At 47.5% G+C, this 24,787-nt stretch overlaps 2 protein-coding genes across 2 annotated transcripts; one reads left to right on the top strand and one right to left on the bottom strand.

Annotated features, from left to right (window-relative positions):
- The first annotated feature begins 4,072 nt into the window (after window positions 1–4,072).
- On the top strand, window positions 4,073–20,498 carry LOC120036772 (inactive rhomboid protein 1). The gene is made up of 17 exons (XM_038983142.1): window positions 4,073–4,208; window positions 4,552–4,691; window positions 12,710–12,929; window positions 13,176–13,382; window positions 14,036–14,161; window positions 14,438–14,607; window positions 14,852–15,103; window positions 15,225–15,336; window positions 15,603–15,677; window positions 15,858–16,019; window positions 16,146–16,246; window positions 16,387–16,450; window positions 16,552–16,646; window positions 16,997–17,072; window positions 17,727–17,827; window positions 18,918–19,071; window positions 19,334–20,498. Exons 1-17 carry the CDS (start codon window positions 4,092–4,094, stop codon window positions 19,751–19,753), a joined length of 2,592 nt encoding a protein of 863 aa, XP_038839070.1. The 5' UTR covers window positions 4,073–4,091; the 3' UTR covers window positions 19,754–20,498.
- A 1,778-nt stretch (window positions 20,499–22,276) lies between these two features.
- LOC120044556 (serotonin N-acetyltransferase-like) lies at window positions 22,277–23,452 on the bottom strand. Its single transcript, XM_038989216.1, has 3 exons — window positions 23,284–23,452; window positions 22,760–22,914; window positions 22,277–22,582 (listed from the first exon to the last, which is right to left on the bottom strand). Exons 1-3 carry the CDS (start codon window positions 23,447–23,449, stop codon window positions 22,277–22,279), a joined length of 627 nt encoding a protein of 208 aa, XP_038845144.1. The 5' UTR covers window positions 23,450–23,452.
- Window positions 23,453–24,787: the final 1,335 nt, after the last annotated feature.

Raw genomic sequence — 24,787 nt, 5'->3', positions numbered from 1 at the left:
TACCCTGCACCTGGAGAGACCCGGGTCTGTCCTCTGGGTTTAGTCTGCCTGTCAGTCTTCCCCGCCCACCCGCTAATGGCGAGCAATAGCCTTGTAGGGCAACAGCAACACCAGAACGTAAAAACACAGTCAATCGAGTTTGTTGTAAATGCATCTCATGGTTGAGTAGGAAGCGTTCGTTTCTCACATCCATTAGCCTGGAGTTGAAGCGTCAGCAGGAAGCTAATCTTGCAGTGTGCATGTTGCAAGGATGGGAGTGGGTGTTTTCCTTCTTCAGATGTGGATCTGGAAGTTAAAACAAATCTCTTTAAAGGGCCCACAGATTAAATCACGGTAACCTCATAGTCGTGGGAAGTAGGGGTGCTGACGGTGCTGCAGCACCCCCTGAAAAATCGGAATTAAAAAAAAATATCAATAAAAAAATATATCCATCTGCAGCGCCAGAGTGGGCAAAAAGATTTATCCAGCCCCACCCCCAAAACTACTTCCCGCGGCTATGGTTAACTTTAAGAATGCTGAGTGCAGACAGACAGACAGAGTAGTTATCATGGTGGGAAAACTGTTGCTATCTCCAGGCATGGAATTGTTGCCACGCAATGTTCTTTTAACCTTTTGACCTTTAGATAAGACGTATAGTATTCCATGCACATAGAATTGGCTTCACTGTCTCTTCAACTCAATTAATAATATTAAGCTGTAATAAGCATTAATGTGATAGTATCAAATAAATGGTCGAGGCACATGCATTACAGTAAGATGGCGTTTTCAACCCTTTTGGAACTTCAATGTGAATTGAAACTATAAGGAGTCAGGGAAAATTATAATCCTGTGTCCTTGGATGGGGTCCAAAATGTAGAATTCAATCAACATAATTTCTCCTCAAGGATATCTCCATTGCTCAAGGACTTCCTCCAGTCAGTGTGCCTCTCAGACTGGGATGGATGACCCTGAATACTAGCTAGGCCCTTGGCCTTCATGCAGGCCTAATGTACTGTACTCATTCATTATCCTGGTGAGAGGAGATGACTGCCATGTTATAGACTCCCACGTGGTAGCAGGCAGCCAGATCACTGCCATAACCACAGCTTGTCCATGCTGGGTGTCCTGGAGCCTGCAGACCTAGTATCCGGCTGGCGGCTGCCATCCTCCCATCCTCTTCCCCAGACACAAGCCTCAGAACTCTGCCAAGTCAGCTGCCATGTTGACTTTGGACTGGACTGAAGGACAAGAGAGAAGGAGACAGGCTTCCGAAGCACACAGCTGACTGTAGGTCTGTCTGTCTGCAGTTCTGTGTCTGTCAGTCTGTAAGTAGGTCTGTCTACGGTTTCTGATTTTCATAGGCCTCAGTGTGCCAGACCCGTCAACCACCTTGCCTCTCAGAGTTACACTCAGAGTGTGTACACAGGGTAGTAAGGATGAGAGGAAAGCCAGGCAGGAGGATTTAAGTGGGTTGGCCGTAGGAAAACCGTGGGGAGAATCGGAGGCGCCAAAGCCCCCAGCCCCCAGTGTTAGCTACAAACCCAGGAGATAGTGGAGCGTAGATTCAGCAGTAGACAGAGGCTGAGGCCCAGTTCAAACACACTACAGTCACGGCTCCAGGGCCTGGAATCACATGAGACTGAGTGTGGAAGACAATTAGGCTCCCATCCCTCGATACAATCTGCAGAACCAGGGCATATGCCTCTGCTGTGTTGGATCACTAAGCACTAAGATCCCTGGAGTTTGTAGTTAAAAGCAAATTATGGGAGCTGTAGCTTCAGGGCTGTCTGGGCTATAGAAGAGAGGGTTTGTGTGTGTTGTTCTGGCAGAAATGTTGTAGTGGGTGTTTTGTATAAGTGCAAAGGCTAAAGCTTCCCTCCTCCAGGCGTTGGTTGCTAGCTGGTCTAACAGAGCTTCACCTGGTCCATGACTCACCCCAGTAGGAGACCAGGGGAGGCTGTCACTACGCCTTATACCCCCAGTCAGAAAACCTACAGTCATGACCTGTACCGTCACTAGAAGTCTGAGCTCATATGGAGCTGAGTGACCGTGCTTTGAAATGTGTCATCTTGTGATATTTTCTCTGCTCATCTTCCTCTGCACAGAAAAACCTGGTTGTGAGTCAGTGAGGGCGGTCTCCCCCTCTTTCCTCCCTCACACCTCCCTCCCTCACACCCTAGGCTGGCCTGCTTTGTTCCCGTCTGGCTCAGCTAACAGCTAATCCTGGCCAGTCATCACAACCCAGAGCTCCTGACCAGACATAAAGGCTGGTGAGCTCGGACAGCATTCCACCACAGAGCCCTCTCTCCACTCTGTGCAGTGGGGCAGAATGTCTCAGCATGGCGTCCATGGGTGAAGTGACCGACCTCTTGTTGGCTCTGTCTTCACAGTAGCTAGCTATTTACCACACGCTAATGGACTTGTTCAGTATGCTCTCTCTATGTCAGACCTGGGTTCAAATAGTATGTGTTTTCTTTCAAATGATTGCTGAATTTGATTGAGCATACATAGAGTGCAATATTGGCTTGGATTGCACTTTTGGTTCTATTCCCTTGGTTCCATTGCACCAGGCAAGCTCAATCAAACTCAGTTAAAGTATTTTACCGAAAGCAAATACCACTTGAACCCAGTTGTGTGTAGTAGACCCTTTTCACACATGATAGGACAGGTCAGGATGGGACTGACTGCATGTGTGTCCTGCTGTGAACCGATGGCTCGTGAACACCAGCCGTCAATGATGACTTGGCTGACTGGGACCAGGCTGCTGTTACTAGCACAGTGTGGTTGACCTCACCTTCTCTCCTCACCTTCTCTCCTCTCCTCTCTATCTGTGGACAGCGCCTCCGGCCTGGGGTTTCACTCCTGCCTCCCTCCACTGCCCTCCATTGTCAGCCTCGCTGGCTCTGTGGCAGGATTTATGTTTCACATGAACGCTCCCATCATCACTTGGGCTAAAACAGGAGCCTGCAGTGTGTTAAAATGCAACGCAAAGCAGATGTGCTTGACATTGCCATGGACTTTCCAAGGACCTAAAGCTCTGTAACCGTAGAAGGGAATGTGTGACCCTGTATGACTGCTGCCAGCCCGCTCATAGCCCTCTGATGCTGCTGAAGTGAAAGCACAAGACCACATTAGGGCCCCCATCCCTCGTCTTGTGGGGCATTTGAGCAAAATGAGAGTCTGTGAAAGACAAATATCATGTGACACGTAAGGAGAGTGTTTTTCCTCACATTCAAAGGGTTTAATAACAGCTTCTCTGGTGAGGAACTAACCAATGGCGCGCGCTTGAGTGTTTTTCTCGGGGGAAATAGTCTTTATTTACGCGTTCATGTATCTCACTGCGGGAATAACTGTTTCAGTTGTCCTATGATACCCCTGGGGAGAATGTCGCAGAGCACTTTAAGAGTGCCACCCTTGTGTTTGAAGGTCACAGTATTATTTTACCAAATAACAGGGAGAGAGAACCCAAGCTGAAGTGAAGGATTGTTGATAACAATGTTCTAGGGATGAGGAGGTTTCTCTGACGGAGGCCGGCGAGGTACATTGCACCTCCTGTGGTCTCTAGGCTGCGTCATGGGAATGCACAGGGAAAAGACCTAGCAATTTAGTCTCCCACAAATGCCTGGCGGGGGATAGGCCTAGAATAGATTAATATATAACAACAAGGTGGGATTAAATTCAATTTAATCTCTGGCATTTCGGGATTAGTCCTTAGATCATAAACTTTCCCACCCCCGCTGCACAAATATTTATTGCTTTGTTAAATGGTTCCGTGTGCTTCTTTCTGGGTAAGAGTACACAGCTGTGGTCTGGTAATATCTCCATTTGGCGCTCTCTGCTTTTCTAACTGGTTTTATGATCGCAGTACAGACCCTGTTACATGGCGTGACTCAAGGCTCATCAGCACCATCTTGTGTAATGACTCTGCAACACAAGCTGTTATTGGGATGCTCTCAGGCTTTCATTTACAAATTGTTGATTAGACTTTTAACTGAAACTCCTGAGGGACAAAGAGGATGTGATTATACTTGTAGGATGGATATGTATCAGTCTCATCCTTCCCTTCGTCTCTCTCTCCCTGTAGGTGGGAGGCGTGGGGTGGGGTTGGGAGCATGGCTGAACCACGCCGTGAGAGCACCAGCAGCCTGCAGAGGAAGAAGCCTCCATGGCTCAGACTGGACATTCCCACTGCTCAGGTGTCCCTGGATGAGCCACCCACCTTCGTCCAGGTACAGCACACACTCTCTCTCCCCCCTTCTCTATCTCTCTCTCCCTACTGTTCACTCTTTCTTTTTCTCTCTCTCTTTCTCTCTCTCTCTCTCTCTCTCACTCACTCACTCTCTCTTTCTTTCTCTCTCCCCCTCCCCTCTCCCTCTCTCTCTCTCTGCATGCCTTTCCTTGTATCCCACACTTATTCTCTGGGTCTTCATTCTTCTCCCTGCTTTCTCATTGTCTCTCCCACAGAGTTATGTTGTGGTCTGTTGTAACTCTATGTGAATCTCTGCACGCAATATGGCTCTCATTGTGTGTACTTCATCTCTGTCTCTTTCCATGCCCCCCCCCCCACTGCAGCCGGTGAAGCGCCAGGGTTTCCTCCGCAGTATCAGCATGCCAGTGGAGCCCTCCCACCTCCGGTCCCCGCCTCGCGACCTCTTTGACCCCCGCCGGCCGCCCCTGCTACGCCAGTCCTCCATCACACAAACCATCAAGAGGTAAGGGGAACATATCAAAGCTCTGGAGCTACTGAAGGACACCTTGGTTGGTTAGATCATGGTTGTGACACGGAATCGTACGACCGCCATGGGATTTGGTTATCTTTGGTGTTGAGCAGTGGGCCCACTGAAAATATTTGATTATGAACTTGTCATGATGGTGTGAAATAAGCATGTTTTATCCAGATCTGTAAGTCATGGATGGCATGTTTTTGACCAGTTTGTTACTGTAGGCTACTTGTGTGATGCCAGTAACAAGGCATGAGACCATGGTGTCCGTTTCTCTGCCTGATTGCCCCCACCCACTTCAGTTTGGTGGTTTGATTGCATATTGATTTTTACCAGAATTCTGTATTTGCTTGCAATTTGTCTGGTTGAACTGAGGACAGTGGATATTTGACAGGACGGACTGGTATTTGTAGGTGTTTGTTTGTAGTGTGTTTTATCATAGTGCCTGTCTGGGTCTGCAGATGGGCTCATATTACAGTGTTTAAAACTTTAAATAACTGTGGCTGTGATTGTGTGCATTGATTCTTCAACAGTCTGAATGAATGAGTTGGGAAACCCTCTGCATGCCTGGTTCTTTGTCTGGTCAGTGTGTATGATTCTAATGCATGTTCAAACTTTATTTCCCTTCACAATTTCAGTGCTTGAAAAGCTTTACTCCTTTTGCACTATTTCTGTCTATCGCTTTTCTAGATGCTGTTTCTTGCTCACCACCTCTTCTTTTCTTCTCTCCTTTCTTTTTCCTTCTCTTTCCTGCCCACTGCCCTGTCCTCCTCCTCCTCTCACCTTCCTACACTCTCCCCCACCCTCTGCCCTGTCCTCCTCCTCCTCTCACCTTCCTACACTCTCCCCCGCCCTCTGCCCTGTCCTCCTCCTCCTCTCACCTTCCTACACTCTCCCCCGCCCTCTGCCCTGTCCTCCTCCTCCTCTCACCTTCCTACCCTCTCCCCCGCCCTCTGCCCTGTCCTCCTCCTCCTCTCACCTTCCTACACTCTCCCCCGCCCTCTGCCCTGTCCTCCTCCTCCTCTCACCTTCCTACACTTTCCCCCGCCCCCTGCCCTGTCCTCCTCCACCTCCCACCCTCCTCCTCTCACCTTTCTACACTCTCCCCCGCCCCCTGCCCTGTCCTCCTCCACCTCCCACCCTCCTCCTCTCAACACTCTCCCCCGCCCCCTGCCCTGTCCTCCTCCACCTCCCACCCTCCTCCTCTCACCTTCCTACCTTCTCCCCCTGCCCGTCTCCAGCAGCAGGAGGGTGCACTTTGAGCGGATTAACACAGTGCCCGTTAAGGGTCAGCGGGCATCTCGCCGCGGCCCCAGGAAGCATCACTCTCTCTCCAGAACCCTGCTCAGGTACTGCAGGCCAGAGGTCAGAGGTCAGACTGGGCCTACAGTACACTGGCCAATGAGGACAGCACTTCCTGTCTGATTACAGTAACATACAGTATGCAACCATGGGGAGCCAGAACATCTTGTGATGGATAACATACTGACACAGGTTTAGCTAAGTGTTTACCCCACCAATGTTTGTGTCATAGGTTATGTTGGTAATGGCTCAGATCTAGGGAGTACAAAGAGTATGAAGTTCAGAACAGAGAGAATTATCAAGAGAGTGCAGGGTCTCCGTAAGATAGAATACTGCATCAGGCATAAAGACACAGCTTGAATGAACTGAATGAACTGTCTTCCATTGCCTATAGCTGTAAGCCTCTCTTCAGGGGTGCTGTTGTTTTCTCTCTGTGCTATGACTGGGGTTGTTATATGACTCACCTCATTGACACATCTGACTCACACTGAATTAGTCATAATAAAGGAGCCTAACAAAGGGAGCTGCCATTTTCCTGGAATACACAACAACCACCGCATTCCATTGTGGTCAGACCAAAGACTAAGCAGCAATAATGTCGCCTCAGACTTTATGAATCTCTGTGTGAGTTAGGGACCATAGAATACATGTCCACTGATTCGATGTTACAGTCACTAAAAGACCATACTTGCGTTTGACTGAGTCTTAAAATAACCTGAGCTGCTCTTTAAACTAAGCCATTCTGGTTAATGTGTGTATAGCGGCAGGGTTGGGTTAGCGTGGCCTTCTGCAGCACCTGATTAGACTGGCAGAGGCAGAGAACATTGTATTGTGATCCTTATTGAATGTACAGATGATATGATTCAATAGAAAAAAGAGGCAAAGGCTGAGAGGGGCAGAGAGATAGAGAGGGGCAGAGAGATAGAGAGGGGCAGAGAGATAGAGAGGGGCAGAGAGATAGAGAGGGGCAGAGAGATAGAGAGGGGCAGAGAGATAGAGAGGGGCAGAGAGATAGAGAGGGGCAGAGAGAGAGAGGGGCAGCGAGAGAGAGGAGCAGAGAGAGAGAGGAGCAGAGAGAGAGAGAGGGGGCAGAGAGAGGGGCTGAGAGAGAGAGGGGCAGAGAGAGAGAGAGGCAGAGAGAGAGAGAGAGGCAGAGAGAGAGAGAGAGGCGCAGAGAGAGAGAGGGGCAGAGAGAGAGAGGAGCAGAGAGAGAGAGGAGCAGAGAGAGAGAGGAGCAGAGAGAGAGAGGAGCAGAGAGAGAGAGGAGCAGAGAGAGAGAGGGGCAGAGAGAGAGAGGGGCAGAGAGAGAGAGGGGCAGAGAGAGAGAGAGGCGCAGAGAGAGAGAGGGGCAGAGAGAGAGAGGGGCAGAGAGAGAGAGGAGCAGAGAGAGAGAGGAGCAGAGAGAGAGAGGAGCAGAGAGAGAGAGGAGCAGAGAGAGAGAGGGGCAGAGAGAGAGAGGGGCAGAGAGAGAGAGGGGCAGAGAGAGAGAGGGGCAGAGAGAGAGAGGGGCAGAGAGAGAGAGGAGCAGAGAGAGAGAGCTTGCTATTGAGAAAGGCCGCCAAAGCAGACCTGGCTCTTGAGAAGACAGGCTATGTGCACACTGCCCACAAAATGAGGTGGAAACTGAGCTGCACTTCCTAACCTCCTGCCAAATGTATGACCATATTAGAGACACATATTTCCCTCAGATTACACAGACCCACAAAGAATTTGAAAACAAATCTAATTTGATAAACATATGTTTCCCATGCCACTGAAAAGAGAGAGAGAGAGACCAAGGTAGAGCGAGGCAGAGGTAGAGCGAGGCAGAGGTAGAGCGAGGCAGAGGTAGAGCGAGGCAGAGGTAGAGCGAGGCAGAGGTAGAGCGAGGCAGAGGTAGAAGGCAAGAGAGAGGGGGGCAGAGGTAGAGAGCGAGAGAGGGGGGCAGAGGTAGAGAGCGAGAGAGGGGGGCAGAGGTAGAGAGCGAGAGAGGGGGGCAGAGGTAGAGAGCGAGAGAGGGGGGCAGAGGTAGAGAGCGAGAGAGGGGGGCAGAGGTAGAGAGCGAGAGAGGGGGGCAGAGGTAGAGAGTGAGAGAGAGGGGCAGAGGTAGAGAGCGAGAGAGGCGGAGAGGTAGAGAGAGCCAGAGGGAGAGGGAGAGAGGCGCTCCAGATGTTCCATCAGGCAGAGGTCTATTTATAGCCTCAGAGGTCAAGGATGGCAGGCTGACACACTCTGATGACACTCCACGACCTGGAGGACAGGGCAGCTGGTCTGGAATACCAGAAATTCAATCATGTCACTAACAGACTGATGGAGATAGTACATCCATCCACAACCCAGAGGTACACAGGACACAGTATTTCAAATGATCTGTCCATATTACCCAGAATAATCCTTTACATGAAACAGGTACAGTAGGAGTTTAGTGGGCTATAGTAACTGTTGCTAGGGAGTAGGGCTTGGAATTGCTAGGGACCTCATGATACGATATTATCATGATTCTCACGATTATATACGTATTGCAATTTGATGCTGTGATTTGATTGTGTTTCGATGTTCCAAACATATTGCTCACCATGTGTCTTCTACAGAGGAACAAGAGAGAGCCATGAGAAAACGTGTTCAGTGGGTAGTAGTGATGAGGGAAGAAATCGATAGTTACATATCGGAATATCTTTTTTTGACGATATATCGTATCAACTATCGCAATATTAATTTACACCAAAGTTCCAAGTATTTTTCCTTCATAGCTTGTTCTCCATCGTCTTTTTAAATAGAGAGACTTTTTGTTTTCAGCACTTTTATTTCCATGACTGATCAAAACTCATTTTCTCATGGCTCTCTCTTGTCCCTCTGTAGAAGACACATGGTGAGCAGTATGTTTGGAACATCGAAACACAATCAAATCAAATCAACTCCATATTTGGTTTGATGTTACTTAAAGAAGATTTGGCCATTTAAAAAAACATTACTTACATTGATTGCTAGCTTGTCAAATCAAATCAAATTGTATTAGTCACATGCGCCGAATACAACAGGTGTAGACCTTACAGTGAAATGCTTACTTACGAGCCCCTAACCAACAATGCAGTTTAAAAAAAAAATCTAAATAAGAAATAAAAGTAACAAGTAATTAAAGAGCAGCAGTAAAATAACAACAGTTATATACAGGGGGTACCGGTACAGAGTCAATGTGCGGGGGCACCGGTTAGTTGAGGTAATATGTACATGTAGGTAGAGTTATTAATGTGACTATGCATAGATGATAACAACAGAGAATAGCAGCGGCGTAAAAGAGGGGGGGGGGGGGGGGGCGCAATGCAAATAGTCTGGGTGGCCATTTGATTAGATGTTCAGGAGTCTTATGGCTTGGGGGTAGAAGCTGTTTAGAAGCCTCTTGGACCTAGGCTTGGCGCTCCGGTACCACTTGCCGTGCGGTAGAAGAGAGAACAATCTATGACTAGGGCGGCTGGAGTCTTTTACATTTTTTAGGGCCTTCCTCTGACACCGCCTGGTATAGAGGTCCTGGATGGCAGGAAGCTTGGCCCCAGTGATGTACTGGGCCGTACGCACTACCCTCTGTAGTGCCTTGCGGTCGGAGGCCGAGTAGTTGCCAAACCAGGCAGTGATGCAACCAGTCAGGATACTCTCGATGGTGCAGCTGTAGAACCTTTTGAAGATCTGAGGACCCATGCCAAATATTTTCAGTCTCCTGAGGGGGAATACGTTTTGTTGTGCCCTCTTCATTGACTGTCCTGGTGTGCTTGGACCATGTTAGTTTGTTGGTGATGTGGACACCAAGGAACTTGAAGCTCTCAACCTGCTCCACAACAGCCCCATCGATGAGAATGGGGGTGTGCTCGGTCCTCTTTTTCCCGTAGTCCACAATCATCTCCTTTGTTTTGATCACGTTGAGGGAGAGGTTGTTGTCCTGGCACCACACGGCCAGGTCTCTGACCTCCTGCCTATAGGCTGTTTAGTCTTGGTCGGTGATCAGGCCTATCACTGTTGTGTCATCGGCAAACTTAATGATGGTGTTGGAGTCGTGCCTGGCCGTGCAGTCATGAGTGAACAGGGAGTACAGGAGGGGACTGAGCACGCACCCCTGAGAGGCTCCTGTGTTGAGGATCAGCGTGGCGGATGTGTTGCCGGTCAGGAAGTCCAGAATCCAGTTGCAGAGGGAGGTGTTTAGTCCCTGGGTCCTTAGCTTATTGATGAGCTTTGAGAGCTCTATGGTGTTGAACACTGAGCTGTAGTCAATGAATAGCATTCTCACATAGGTGTTCCTTTTGTCCAGGTGGGAAAGGGCAGTGTGGAGTGCAATAGCGATTGCATCATCTGTGGATCTGTTAGAGTAGTATGCAAGTTGGAGTGGGTCTATGGTTTCTGAGATAATAGTGTTGATGTGAGCCATGACCAGCCTTTCGAAGCACTTCATGGCTACAGATGTGAGTGCTACAGGTTGGTAGTCATTTAGGCAGGTTACCTTACTGTTCTTGGGCACAGGGACTATGGTGGTCTGCTTAAAGCAGTTGGTATTACAGACTCGGACAGGGAGAGGTTGAAAATATCAGTAAAGATACTTGCCAGTTGGTCAGTGCATGCTCGCAGTACATGTCCTGGTAATCCGTCTGGCCTTGTGAATGTTGACCTGTGTTAAGGTCTTACTCACATCGGCTGCGGAGTGCGTGATCACACAGTCTTCCGGAACAGCTGGTGCTCTCATGCATGTTTCAGTGTTATTTGCCTCGAAGCGAGCATAGAGGTAGTTTAGCTAGTCTGATAGGCTTGTGTCACTGGGCAGCTCTCGGCTGTGCTTCCCTTAGTAGTCTGTTATGGTTTGCCAGCCCTGCCACATCCGATGAGTGTCAGGGCCGGTGTTGTACGATTCGATCTTAGTCCTGTATTGACGCTGTGCCTGTTTGATGGTTCGTCGGAGGGCATAGCGGGATTTCTTATAAGCTTCCGGGTTAGAGTCCCACTAAACGCCAGCTTTAGCCTTTAGCTCAGTGCGGATGTTGCCTGTAATCCATGGCTTCTTGTTGGGGTATGTACGTACAGTCGCTGTGGGGACGACGTCATCAATGCACTTATTGATGAAGCCAATGACTGATGTGGTGTACTCCTCAATGCCATTGGAGGAATCCCGGAACATATTCCAATCTGTGTTAGCAAAACAGTCCTGTAGCTTAGCATCTGCTTCATCTGACCACTTTTTTATTGATCGAGTCACTGGTGCTTCCTGCTTTAATTTTTGCTTGTAAGCAGGAATCAGGTGGATAGAATTATGGTCAGATTTGCCAAATGGAGGGCGAGGGAGAGCTTTGTATGCGTCTCTCTGTGTGGAGTAAAGGTGGTCCAGAGTTTTTTTCCCTCTGGTTGCACATTTAACATGCTGATAGAAATTTGGTAAGACGGATTTAAGTCTCCCTGCATTAAAGTCCCCGGGTACAAGGGAGGCAGAGAGAGAGAGAGGCAGAGAGAGAGAGAGGCAGAGAGAGAGAGAGGCAGAGAGAGAGAGAGGCAGAGAGAGAGAGAGGCAGAGAGAGAGAGAGGCAGAGAGAGAGAGGAACAGAGAGAGAGAGGAGCAGAGAGAGAGAGGAGCTTATGGCGGAATGCAGCTCATTCAGTGCGGTCTTAGTGCCAGCATCAGTCTGTGGTGGTATGTAGACAGCTACGAAAAATACAGATGAAAACTCTCTAGGTAGATAGTGTGGTCTACAGCTTATCATGAGATACTCTACCTCAGGCGAGCAAAACCTTGAGACTTCCTTAGATATCGTGCACCAGCTATTATTTTCAAAAATACAGAAGTGGGGGTTTATTCGATTGCCTATGATTTCTCAGAAGAATCTGGGTCTGTTCCCGGGAGAGCAGTATATCATTCTCGTCGGACTTTTTAAAGGAAAAAAAAGGCCGTAGTGGCTAAAGTTAGCTGAAGTTTGTAATGGATGTTTAAAGAGAACTGAACTGTAGATTACAGTTTCTCCTGGCCCATAGACTACTTTAAGACTACTACTACTTTCAGGAACCGTGTTGTAAAATAGTGAACTACTCCTTTTAATGTGGTCAAATTGAAATAGAATAGTCCATTCCAAAAATCTCTTTATTCTAAAGGTAGTGATCTGGAGGAAATTGACAGATTTTTTTAGCGGTTTCCAGCAACAGAATGCCTCCAGCATGCAAGTTCAGTCTTTACATTTATTCAAATGTTTATGACTTTATTACCGTGCTGTAATGCTGCAAAGGCAGACAAAGTAATACAATATACACCAGACCCATGAGAGAGACGGTGTGTGTGGTGTGTGTGGTGTGTGTGTGTGTGTGTGTGGGCGTGTGTGTGTGGGTGTGTGTGTGTGCGTGTGTGCCTGGACTGGAACATGTCCGGGCTTATTCCCTCTCTCATGCTGATGGTCTATTACTAGTGCAGTCAAGAACAATTAGTCATTTTTTCCATTCTTGGGAAGTGTGGCGTTATCAGTCCATTGCATGTTTGCCCACCCAGTCTTCCAAACAGGGCTTTGAGGAGGGACATCTAATAACAGCTCTATATCTCTCAGGCCAATAACTGACGCACTCTGTGCTAGATAGCTGGAGATAGCAGACTCCCTCTACGAGAGAAGTACTGCGGAACTAGGTGATCAGAGAGAGTTCTGTGGATAGGTTGGAGTTTGTGAGATGAGATGTGTGCTTCCCGCGGACTGAGTGGCTGGTGTTTGTGGTGTCAGGGGCACAGCGGACTGGTTCGGGGTCAGTAAGGATGGCGATGCCACCCAGAAATGGCAGAGGAAGAGTCTGCGCCACTGCAGCATGCGCTATGGCCGCCTGAAGCCCCAGGTGATCCGGGAGATGGACCTGTCCAGTCAGGACAACATCTCTCTGACCAGCACCGAGACGCCCCCGCCCCTCTACGTACCCTCCTCAGCACACGCCTTTGGCATGCAGAAGGTATGATACCTATGTCATCTATATATTTGGGTCATTATACCTGTAGTACTTTTGCACCTCAGTGAGGGTTTCATTGTGGATCTTGATAACATATTTTAGGATGTATCAATATTTATCTGTGGCATCCACAGTAGTTTTTTCAATTAGAATCTAGGTTGATTATTCGAACATAATCCAGTTTCACAATATAAACTCAGTCCTAGATAGCCTGTTCTTAACCGCCCTGCCTGTGTCTGTCATCTTCAGATCGTGGACCCGTTGGCGAGGGGGCGTGCGTTCCGTATGGTGGAGGAGGTGGACGGTTACAGCGTGCCCCAGACCCCTGTCACCCCCGGCGCTGCTTCCCTCTGCTCCTTCACCTCTTCCCGCTCAGGCCTCAACCGGCTGCCGCGGCGACGCAAGAGGGAGTCTGTCGCCAAGATGAGCTTCAGGGCAGCAACAGCTCTGGTGAAGGTGAGCTTGCTGTGTGACGAGACATCCTATTGAAGGAAGTGATTCATTATTTCAGCTGCTAAAGCCCTCTACTGTACTGTACACACAGATCCAAACCATACCCACCCAGTACCACTATGACCAAACTCTTCCCTTAATCGATAAGGTACCCTCAGTGAAACAGCATGGCCTGATCAGTTGTGTGGAATCAGTCAGCCTCCGGCGTTCTAGAACAACACTGAGTTCCATCGGGGCGGATACATTTATTTTCTAAAGGAGACATTATCTCTGTGTTGTGTTGTGTCATTCAGTGTTGAGGGAGACCACTATGTGCTGTGCTGCATGTTCAAGAGCAGCAGTGCTGTGCTTAGGACTACTGTTATGAAAGAGCTTACCATTTTGGAAGTGCAAGAGTGACATGGAGGAATGAACAAACAGGGGTACTCAAGCTCTGATATGCCTACTATGCATGTGTTATAATTATGAGGTACTGTCTCCAACAATTCTGACATGCAAAAAGAAACTCAACTCAATGTTAGTGTGTGTGTGTGTGTGTGTGTGTGTGTCTGCACCGTTTGTTTGCTGTATGGCACTAGACAAAACACTACAGCCTGCTGTGCTAGGTGACAGCTTATAGTGTGTGTTGTGTTGTTATGTGTGTGTGTGCGTCTCAGGGGCGCTCCCTGCGGGAAAACGCCACCCTGCGGCGGATGCAGAGACGCAGCTTCACCCCTGCTAGCTTCATGGAGGAGGACGGGGTGGACTTACCTGATGAGCTGGACACATCCTTCTTCGCCAGAGTAAGGACATGTCCTCATCTACTCTGTAGTTAGAAACTCATCTCAAGCCTCCATCTAAAAGAGAACATACAGCACCCCCTGGAGGTCTCTAACAGAGTTGCAGCCTGGGATAGAGTCTAAAGGCCTGTGATTGGCCGACCAGTTAGTGTGTGTTTTCATTACGGCCAGGAGTTTTTCCTAAACCATGTGTGAGCTGACCAGGGAAATCTCCTGTGCCTAGTTCCCACCCACTACTGTTCTCAGACCTGGCCAACCCCCTCCCAATTCCTCCCCCAGGACTGTCTGATGCAGGAAGAGTTGTCCACATACGCTGACGAGGTGTTTGAGTCTCCGTCGGACGCGACTATGATGGATGTGGTGCGGGAGGAGGGCAGTATGCTGGACGAGACGGAGCTGACCGGCAGCGCTCTGGACAAGAGTGAACTGGAGAGGAGCCATCTCATGCTGTGAGTCTGTCACACTGACTCCTGACAACAAGTACACAGAAACATCTGAAATGACTACAGTATCTTTGGTTTCCTGTTGCCAAAATCCAATACACTACCAGAGCATCTCAGTGAACCATTCAGTTGTGTTGACACAGTGTTTGGTTTAAAGAGAACCCACACTCTCTCCAAGGGTGGTTCTGTGGTGGGTTCCTCTTTAAACTGACTTTACCCCTCCTCCTCTCTGTCTCCCCTCCCCTCCCAGGCCTCTGGAGCGAGGGTGGCGTAAGGCCAAAGAGGGAACCCCAGGACCGCCCAAGGTGCCCTTGCGGCAGGAGGTGGTGAGTGTGAACGGACAGCGACGGGGTCAGCGCATCGTTGTGCCCGTCAAGAAGCTGTTCGCTCGGGAGAAGAGGCCCTACGGGCTGGGCATGGTGGGGAAGCTCACCAACCGAACCTACCGCAAGCGCATCGACAGCTATGTGAAGAGGCAGATAGAGGACATGGATGACCATAGGTAATGGTCTCTAAGACCATGCTAAGGCTCAGCGTGTCCAATATATGAGACCATTGGTGTAGAGTACAGCACTTCTGTGTAAAACCGTTGTTTTCTAATATGGACATTGTGTTTCAATCAGGCCTTTCTTTACGTACTGGATCACTGTTGTCCACTTGCTGATCACCATCCTGGCTGTCTGCATCTATGGCATCGCCCCCGTGGGCTTCTCCCAGCACGAGACGGTTGATTCTGTGAGTACCACCTCACTTCCCTAGTCAAATCAAATCAAGGTTTATTGGTCGCGTACACAGTTTAGCAGGTGTTATTGCGGGTGCAGTGAAATGCTTGTGTTACTAGCTCCTAAGCGTGCAGTAAAATATGAATCAAATAATCAAAAACTGTATTCAAGAGTCCTCTGAACGAATCATTACAGCTTTACAATGGTCTTACTGTCGTTATGACCTTCTATTACATCCTTCCAGGAGCAACTTGAAATGTGAAATGTTTTCCTCCCCAGGTTCTAAGAAACAAAGGTGTATATGAAAATGTCAAGTTTGTACAACAAGAGAACTTCTGGGTCGGGCCCAGTTCAGTAAGCACATTCACATTGCTCCCCTTTTTTTCATTCAAGCATTCTGTTCCATGACCAGATATGTCCGATCCTTTCAGTTTGGAAGGTACTTATTTGAGCGCTTTAACTAGGCCTGATAAAGTGATGGTGTTCTATGTGTCTATTCCTGACTGTCTGCATGCCATCTGTCTCCCTCGTTAGGAGGCTCTGATCCACCTGGGGGCCAAGTACTCTCCCTGCATGCGTCAGGACCAGCAGGTGCACGACCTGATCCGGGACAAGAGAGACATAGAGAGAGACTCTGCCTGCTGTGTACGCAACGACCGCTCCGGCTGTCTACAGACCTCAGAGGAGGAGTGTTCGGTGAGTCGTGAATCTCTCTCCGTCTCTCTCACTCACTCTCTCTACCTCACTCTTTTGTACTCTACCTCCACGAGTGATCTATTCAGGGGTCAATATTTTTACCTTTCCATCTTTGTTTTGTCTCAGAGTACTCTGGCCGTGTGGGTGAAGTGGCCGCGGCATCACAGCACCCCTCACCTGGAGGGCCAAGACAGGCAGTACGGCTCAGTGTGCCATCAGGACCCCCGGTGAGAGAACCACTCTTACATTCAGCAGTACGCCGTCACACTCCTCATGCTACTGTAGTTACACTGTGTGTTTATTGGGACCACTGACTGAACTGTGTATCCATACTAATATTTCATTCATATTTTTCACCCCACAACAGGATTTGTCTAGAGCCAGCTTCGGTGGCACCGCATGAATGGCCTGATGACATCACCAAGTGGCCAGTGAGTATTGTGGAACCCCATTGGTCATGATGAGAGGGTGAGAGGTCAGAGGACCTGTTAATCAGTCAGTGTCTCACTGTTTCCTCTGGCTGTGTTTTTAGGTTTGCACCAGGTACAACACAGGGAACCACACCAACCTGCCTCACATAGACTGCACCATCACAGGCCGGCCCTGCTGCATCGGCACAAAAGGGAGGTGAGGAGAGCCTACATACAAAACCAAACATGCAAACATTCACGCCAGACACAACACACACATTCCTGTGAGTCTATTTACTATTGACACTGTGGTGTTGATTTGCCTTTGTCTGTGGTACATGTAGTTGGTAGATGGATGTTTAAACAAGGCAGGGGCTGCATCTCAATAATCTATATGGACTTCCTCTCCCCTCTTGCCTTCATTTTCACTGATCTGGTAAAGCAGCAGTATGTAAGCAGTGTAGTGGTCACCATGTGTCTTGTTCATGACCTATCAGTGCACATGACGGGGAGGAGTCAAGGGAGTGTGTGGTCATGAGGTCATGCTGTGGTTCTCCTGTTCCTCAGGTGTGAGATCACGTCCAGGGAGTATTGTGACTTCATGATGGGCTACTTCCACGAGGAGGCTACTCTCTGCTCCCAAGTAAGTAAGCATCGCTCTACTCAATGAACATCTGACTATTACGTTGCATTAGGAAATTGGCAAGTCATCTTTAGTGGCTAGCTAGTATGATGGATACGATAGCCCCAGTCCTACAAAGACATAACCCAGACCATAACCCCGACCCCGTTCCAACTAGGCTAATGAGACAGGCTGAGTCGGAGGCAGCCGTTGAGGAGCAGAGGAAGATCTAAGCTGTGAGAGTGGATAGTGTTTAATCACCATAAAGGGTGCCATACAATTCCCTACTGAGTAAGCAAATTGTCCTCCCTGTAATCCCCTCTGCTCTGAGGTATAGAATATCCAGGGCACAAGTAAATCTATTCACACATAAGGTTCTTCATTATAAATATGATATATTCATTCCACAATATGTGTCAAATGAAAATGCATCCTCTAGTACTTGCAGTGACATCCTTATCTTAGAATAGCTTGACAGTAAAAAAAAGTTATTGTAAATTCAGTGGGTATCAGTTATGCTATTGTGTGTGCGGTTTCGCGTGTGTGAATGTGTGTGTGTGTGTGTGTGTGTGTGTGTGTGAATATGTGCATGTGTGTGAGTGTGTGTGAGTGTGCCAACAGAGACAAAGAGAGCGATGGTGTCCTGTAGGTGATGTATTCTACCTCCTCCCCCAGGTTCACTGCATGGATGATGTGTGTGGCCTGCTGCCTTTCCTCAACCCAGAGATCCCAGACCAGTTCTACAGACTGTGGCTCTCTCTCTTCCTGCACGCTGGGTAAGTGGCTGCCTGCCTCTGCCATTTCATCACAAATCCTCTGTCCATCCTAGCAGCATTTCATACATTTGACCGGTACTGTACTGTTAGACATCCCTGGAGCAGCTGTATTATAATAAGGCAGAAGGGTGGCCTACGATTCATTCCATTGTGTGACCAGTTATGTGTCCCCTCACTGATTCATTATGTTTCATGTACACGTTCTCCAATAACTCCTTCTTCAAGCCCCTCATTAATGTCTTTGACTTCTTCAGTCAGAATGTCAGTGGTTCCACAGCGCAGATGTCGTGATCCTATTAGTAGAAGGAGCTGAGTGTACACTAACGTACCACTCTGAGGAAGAGGAGGGAGCAGAGTAGCAGAGTAGCAGTCCTCCTTCATATCTCTGCTGCCTCTTATCTGTCTCTGCTCTCCTCTCTCTCCTCTCCGGGGTAATTAAAGGAAGTGTCCTCTCTGCAGGCAGCAACCCTCATTAGGCTTGAGGAGATAGACAGACAGCAGAGAAATGTTGATGCTGGATAAACTAGAGATCCCTGGTTGGCTGGCTGTGGAGGTGTCTTCTCACAGCAGCTGGATTAGCTGGATCCCTACATCACATGCAGAGGACATACTCTTACATTCACGAGCATACACGCTGTAGGATCCTTCACATCATGGTGTAACTTGTCTTTCTGTCCCCCTGTAGGATCCTTCACATCATGGTGTAACTTGTCTTTCTGTCCCCCTGCAGGATCCTTCACATCATGGTGTAACGTGTCTTTCTGTCCCCCTGTAGGATCCTTCACTGCGTGGTGTAACGTGTCTTTCTGTCCCCCTGTAGGATCCTTCACATCATGGTGTAACGTGTCTTTCTGTCCCCCTGTAGGATCCTTCACATCATGGTGTAACGTGTCTTTCTGTCCCCCTGTAGGATCCTTCACTGCATGGTGTAACGTGTCTTTCTGTACCCCTGTAGGATCCTTCACATCATGGTGTAACGTGTCTTTCTGTCCCCCTGTAGGATCCTTCACATCATGGTGTAACGTGTCTTTCTGTCCCCCTGTAGGATCCTTCACATCATGGTGTAACGTGTCTTTCTGTCCCCCTGTAGGATCCTTCACTGCATGGTGTCAGTGTGCTTCCAGATGACCATCCTGAGAGACCTAGAGAAGCTGGCAGGCTGGCTGAGGATCTCCATCATATACATCCTGTCTGGCATCACCGGAAACCTAGCCAGCGCCATCTTCCTGCCCTACAGAGCAGAGGTCTCAATAAACCCCATAAAACACAATAACACGCACACCTCAATATGTAGGGTTCAATTTGGACAGTTCAGAACACATGACTGGTAATAGTGTCAGATGAGACAGACTAGATGTATGGTTCAGACTGGGGGTGATTTTTCATTGTTTTGTGCAGCTCATAGAATGTGTCTAATAGAATGTGTCCACTCTAGGTGCTGAGTATTTCTATGTTGACCTTTTCCACTGACTGACTGGTCCCTCTCTCTCCCCCTCCCTCCGTCAGGTGGGTCCGGCAGGCTCCCAGTTTGGCATCCTGGCCTGCCTGTTTGTGGAGCTGTTCCAGAGCTGGCAGATCCTGGCCCAGCCGTGGCGGGCCTTCATCAAGCTGCTGTGTGTGGTGCTCTTCCTCTTCGCCTTCGGCCTGCTGCCCTGGATCGACAACTTTGCCCACATCTTTGGCTTCATCTCTGGCTTCTTCTTGTCCTTCGCCTTCCTGCCCTACATCAGCTTCGGACGCATGGACATGTACCGCAAGCGCCTGCAGATCATCGTCTTCCTGGTGGTGTTCTTGGGGCTGTTCGCCGGCCTCGTGGTGCTTTTCTATGTCTACCCCATCAAGTGTGACTGGTGTGAACTGCTCACCTGCATCCCCTTCACAGATAAGTTCTGTGAGAAGTATGACCTCAACGCCCACCTCCACTGAGGAGTGGGAAGGTAGCGCTTGAGGAGGGGCGTCAGGTCTAGAGGCATTGATTGGCAGGTGTTATCAAGCAATCCGTGTCTCTGTTTCTGCCCTTATAGTGTGGCTAAAGAGGAGGGGAGGGTCCTGTGTGGAGCTCCCTCTCCTCTGGCTCTGTGAACTGAACTCTGATGACAATATGCTTGTGTTTTTTACTCGGTCTGTCTGTATGAATAAGTAGGAATGCCACTGCACTCGTCATGAGGACTTGCATTAATCACATTCTTTTCACCCCCCCACACACACCATTTTCTCTCCTCCACTGACCAATGAGAGAAGGGTATGGTCTAACCACTTATCTAAGCCCCTCCCACATGTATCTCTCTCTTCACGTGTAAGGCAGGGTTTGGAGGAGTCATCACTGGTACAATAGACAGAAGGAAATATTTCTGTATTTTTTTCAATTTGTTATTTTTTTATTTTATTTTCATGTTTTTAACACTCACAATCCAGGAGTAGGTTTTGTAATTATTCAGGCAACCTCTCAAAACAACCAGGGACAAACAAATCAGACATTAATACCTTTGGTGCCTTGCTGATAAATGTACCAACTACTGCCATATTTTTGTTACAATACGTTGAGCACTCGAATGCTATCCTTTTATTTGTTTATTGCTTCTTAAGAAGTAATGATTGATTGAAACAAGGTAGTGTTTTAGCTACCTATCTACTCATATGTAACTGAATACAACAGTAAAAAAAACTTGAAAAGAAATCCGTCAGTGAAGTCTGTCTGATTTTCTATGGTGATTGATGCTGCCCTTTACTTTCAGACATGAACATTAGTTACCGTTCGCTAACAATCAGCTTTGTTGAAGGCACCACTGTTTTCATGATGTATGTCAATGTTAAAGGGAATATGAGGAGCTATAAAATCAGTGGCATCGTTTCCCTTTATTGCCTTAGTACATCATAGTGTTAATACAAAAAAGATAAGCAAAAGCCTAAGATTTCAACACACCAGAGGACTAATAGGGTTTACAAAAATAAAATGGTATTTACATCACACTCAGAGAACTCAGTAATAGTAGTATCTCAGTAACAGTATCTCAATAACAATAGTAGTATTAGTATCTCAATAACAATAGTAAGTATTAGTATCTCAATAACAATACTAGTATTAGTATCGCAATAACAATAGTAGTATTAGTATCCCAATAACAATAGTAGTATTAGTATCCCAAAAACAATAGTAGTATTAGTATCCCAATAACAATAGTAAGTATTAGTATCTCAATAACAATAGTAGCATTAGTAATAATAAAGACCTCAAACAAGAATAGTACTACAAAGTACAATTTGTGGCAAGGAATATTTCATTTAAATACTCTCAAAATTAAGCATAATAAAAAAGAAGAATGTCGGGACTGCAAAATTAGAACTTTGTTAATTCAAGACGTGTTGTACACAAAGTATGCTGAAACTCCACATTGCATCTCAAACATATTCTGATTCTGTCTTCTATCGCTAACAGACATTTTTTTTGCTTTCTGTTGCTGTTTTCTTAGAAAACCCATTCTTGTCCCCTTCATGTGATGGTGCATGTCCCCTCTCTATGTTGCAGGGCGTCGGGATGCTGTCTGTGAGGCACTGAAAGATGGTGTCTCGGAGCCTGCTGGTGCTGCAGCTGAGATTGATGGGGCAGTGCCTTCTCTCATGGAGCACCTGTGGTTGCAACCTGATCTCAGAGCATTTCATATGATTCTGTATGTAAATCTGGGACAATCCATTTAGTATGATATGTTACGTTTGGTATGGTATGTGTTGATTGGTAGACGTCCATCACCCATTTCGTATATGATATGTTACAAATTACAATTCGTATTATATGTTCAGAATTTGCTAAATATACAATATATTGGGATTTTACAAAACGTATGATATGTTGCTAATTCTAGCTAGGTGCCTAACGTTAGCAAGCTCGCTAACATTAGCTAGACTAGGGGTTAGGGTTAAGTTTATGAGTTAGGTTAAAGGGTTAAGGTTAGGGTTAGGTTTAGGGGAAGATTAGCTAAAAGGGTTAAGGTTAAAGTTACGTGAAAGGTTAGCTATACGTGAAAGGTCAGCTAAAAGGGTTAAGGTTAGGCTTAGGGGAAGTTTTGGATAACAAGTAGTTGCAAAGTAGCTAAAAAGTAGTAAGTAGTGAAAAGTTGTTAAAGTTGTCAGTGATGAGATTTGAACTCGCAAACCTTTGCTAGATGTTCGTGTTGTACACCCACCCATCCTGACCAACCACCCTCCTTAAGTAACCATCTGTCTTATGTAACCATACCAAATGTAACCTATCATACTAAATGGAGTGTCTCGAATTTACGTACAGAATATTATGAAATGCTCTGAGACCAGGTTGGTGCTTGGATCTGTCTGTCTGGTATAGTGTGGTCTGGACGGTCAACTGTGATGACCAGAGTCTATGTTTACATGGTGGATGAGTTCCAGTGCTAGGGTTGATGTGATTATGAGCGGGGTGGTGACGGCCGGCAGTGACTAGCAGCCGCTGTTCCGCCGTGCGTAGGCCGCTCCGCCGATATGGTACTCCATCTCCTGGAAGGTGAGGTTGGGCACGGTGATGGCAGAAGGCCCCTTCTCCTTGAAGCCTGCCTTCTGGTAGAAGGGAACCAGGAACTCCTCACAGGCCAGCAGGGCCCTCCGGAGGCCTGGCACACATCGCAGGTACTGCAGGTAGCGCCACAGCAGGATGGAACCTTTACCCTGCTGGCGAGCGTGGCGGTGCACAGACAGCACATGGATGTGCACTGCTGAGGTTTCTGGGATATGCTGGGTCATGGCCTCCTGGGGTAGGGAAAGGCAAAGGTAGGGTTAATGACCAGGTATGATCAGAGTAAAAAACATGTATTTTATTGATGGTTACCTTTTAGATTATGAAAAACAAATTTCTGTTTTTTGGGGGCAAAACAATTCCAAATATGCAATGGAGGTAGCTATTGTAAATTGTGGTGTCTGTCTCACCTGCTCCAGTCTCTCTTTGCCCCAGCCTGAGCCGATGATGAACGCCACCAGCTGGCCCTCTTCAAACCAGCCCAGGGAGAGCTCCGGACACTGACTTAGGAAGTTCAGCACCTCGTCAAGAGTGAGTGGACACTCGCCAGACACAGAGACGAATGCTGGTGGGAGGAAAGACGAGACACACGGTCAGTCAGTCAGTCAGTGAGCAGATGAAGCATTTTGGAAGAGTAGCAAACGAACCAGGGATTACAGGCTGCTTGTTCTCTTATCACAGTTTATTGATGTTATTCACAATCCATTTTTTGGGACAAAAATCTGTGATAAACACACATTTGGTGGTTAAGGCATTGTTTAGTTTCCTGAGCTATTTATATTGTGGAGACTGACAGCGATTGTCATTATGTGTTAGAAATTATAAGATAAATGTGCATTTTGTTGAACATAAGACTCAAAAGTCTCTCTAATCCAACAAATCCTATGCAATCAACATTTTCTGAGTAACCAGTAGAATCTGGAGACACTCTTACCTTCTCTCTCGATCTCGAACACGCTGATGGCGTCCTGTGGGGTCAGGTTCCTGAACTCGCTGGCGGGGAGCGTGTGGCGTCTCTGGGTTCGCGGAATGACCCCACCAACCGGGGTCCTCGTGTAGAAGGGCTTGAGGAACGGAGAGCGGCTGACCTGATGTGTCATGATGGTCAGTTACTGGGCTGACGAATAATAACGATGAAACAGTCTCTGTGCTGTCTTTACAAGTATAGCAGCTCTCTTTCCAGTCTTCTGTTGTAGAGAATACTGTAGATATTTTCTTGGTTAGATGTTGGTTTCCTCTTGACCGTTTTTTTTGTTCCAGAGTGGTTTGATGATGATAATAGTCTTTGAATCCAACACTAAAAACACATCTGAGGTTATCTTGCTCTGTGCTTTCTATCTGCCTGTCTGTCTCTGTCAACTGACTAGTCTTTCTCCTCACCAGTAGAATAGTACCTGTCCTTTTGTCTCAACACCTCCACTGCAAGCTCTTACCCTCCCTGATCTCCTTCTCTTGCTATCTCTCTCTTTCATTATCCCCCTCCTTCATGCACTCTCTCTCTTATTGGCCCATCCCCTGATCTGTCAAAGTGGTCATTCCAAAGAGGGGATCACTGTCTGGGCACGTGAGGTGGAAAATTCACAAAATCTGGTGACACACATGTTTATGCAGCGCAGTGTCTGGATTAAAGGAAACCATTGAACTCTGTGATATACATTATGTTAGGGATTGATTCATTCATTCAGTCTTCATTTTGTTCAGGGTTTTCTCAAAACTCAATTGAAGGCCAGTGTTTAATATATTCTCCCTTTCACTGTACTGTTATTAAATCCATCCATAAAGAAAACCACCAAGTTCACACTTCACACTTCACACTTCAAAGCACCATACTGTATGTAAGGGCTCCTTATATCACCATTATATGATATACTAAAACATGATTAGTGAAACGTCTGTGTAGGCTTAAAGAGTTTTGAAGCCTTCATTAAGCTTTAGAAGTTAAAGCTCAGTGTGACCAAGATCACCAATGTTTTTTTCTCTCACATTGATGATGTCATTTTGGCACGCTAACGTCAGCGCCCACATCGTCTTTTCTGGACGGCTCTCATGTGCCGGCCTAGAGCTACAATATTCCCACGTTTGTATGTCGTGGATCTGGTCCAGGGTATGTGCATGTAGCAAACGTAGCCGATATACTGTAGCTCACATTGTGTTGACACGTGGGGCCCTTGGGGGTGTGTTTTGGAGACACCCCCAAGGGCCCCATGGAAAGAGATGTAGCGTGGCTTCTGGCTTACTGGCGTGATAGGCATGTGTGTGCAGTTCCAAGGACATGTGGGCTTTCACTGTAACAAACCCAGAGAGAAAGAGAAAGGGAGATTTGGGTGGATTGCTGTAAGGCTGATTTCATGGCTTAGAGGTTTAGCTCAGCTGCTAATTAATGAGAATGAAAGCAGCCTGTTTGCTGGGCTGCCTGGAGTAGAGTAAACCTGTTTATA

This window comes from Salvelinus namaycush, chromosome 3 (assembly GCF_016432855.1).
Source record: "Salvelinus namaycush isolate Seneca chromosome 3, SaNama_1.0, whole genome shotgun sequence".
Taxonomy (NCBI): domain Eukaryota; kingdom Metazoa; phylum Chordata; class Actinopteri; order Salmoniformes; family Salmonidae; genus Salvelinus; species Salvelinus namaycush.
This window is presented reverse-complemented; position numbering and strand designations above follow the sequence as displayed.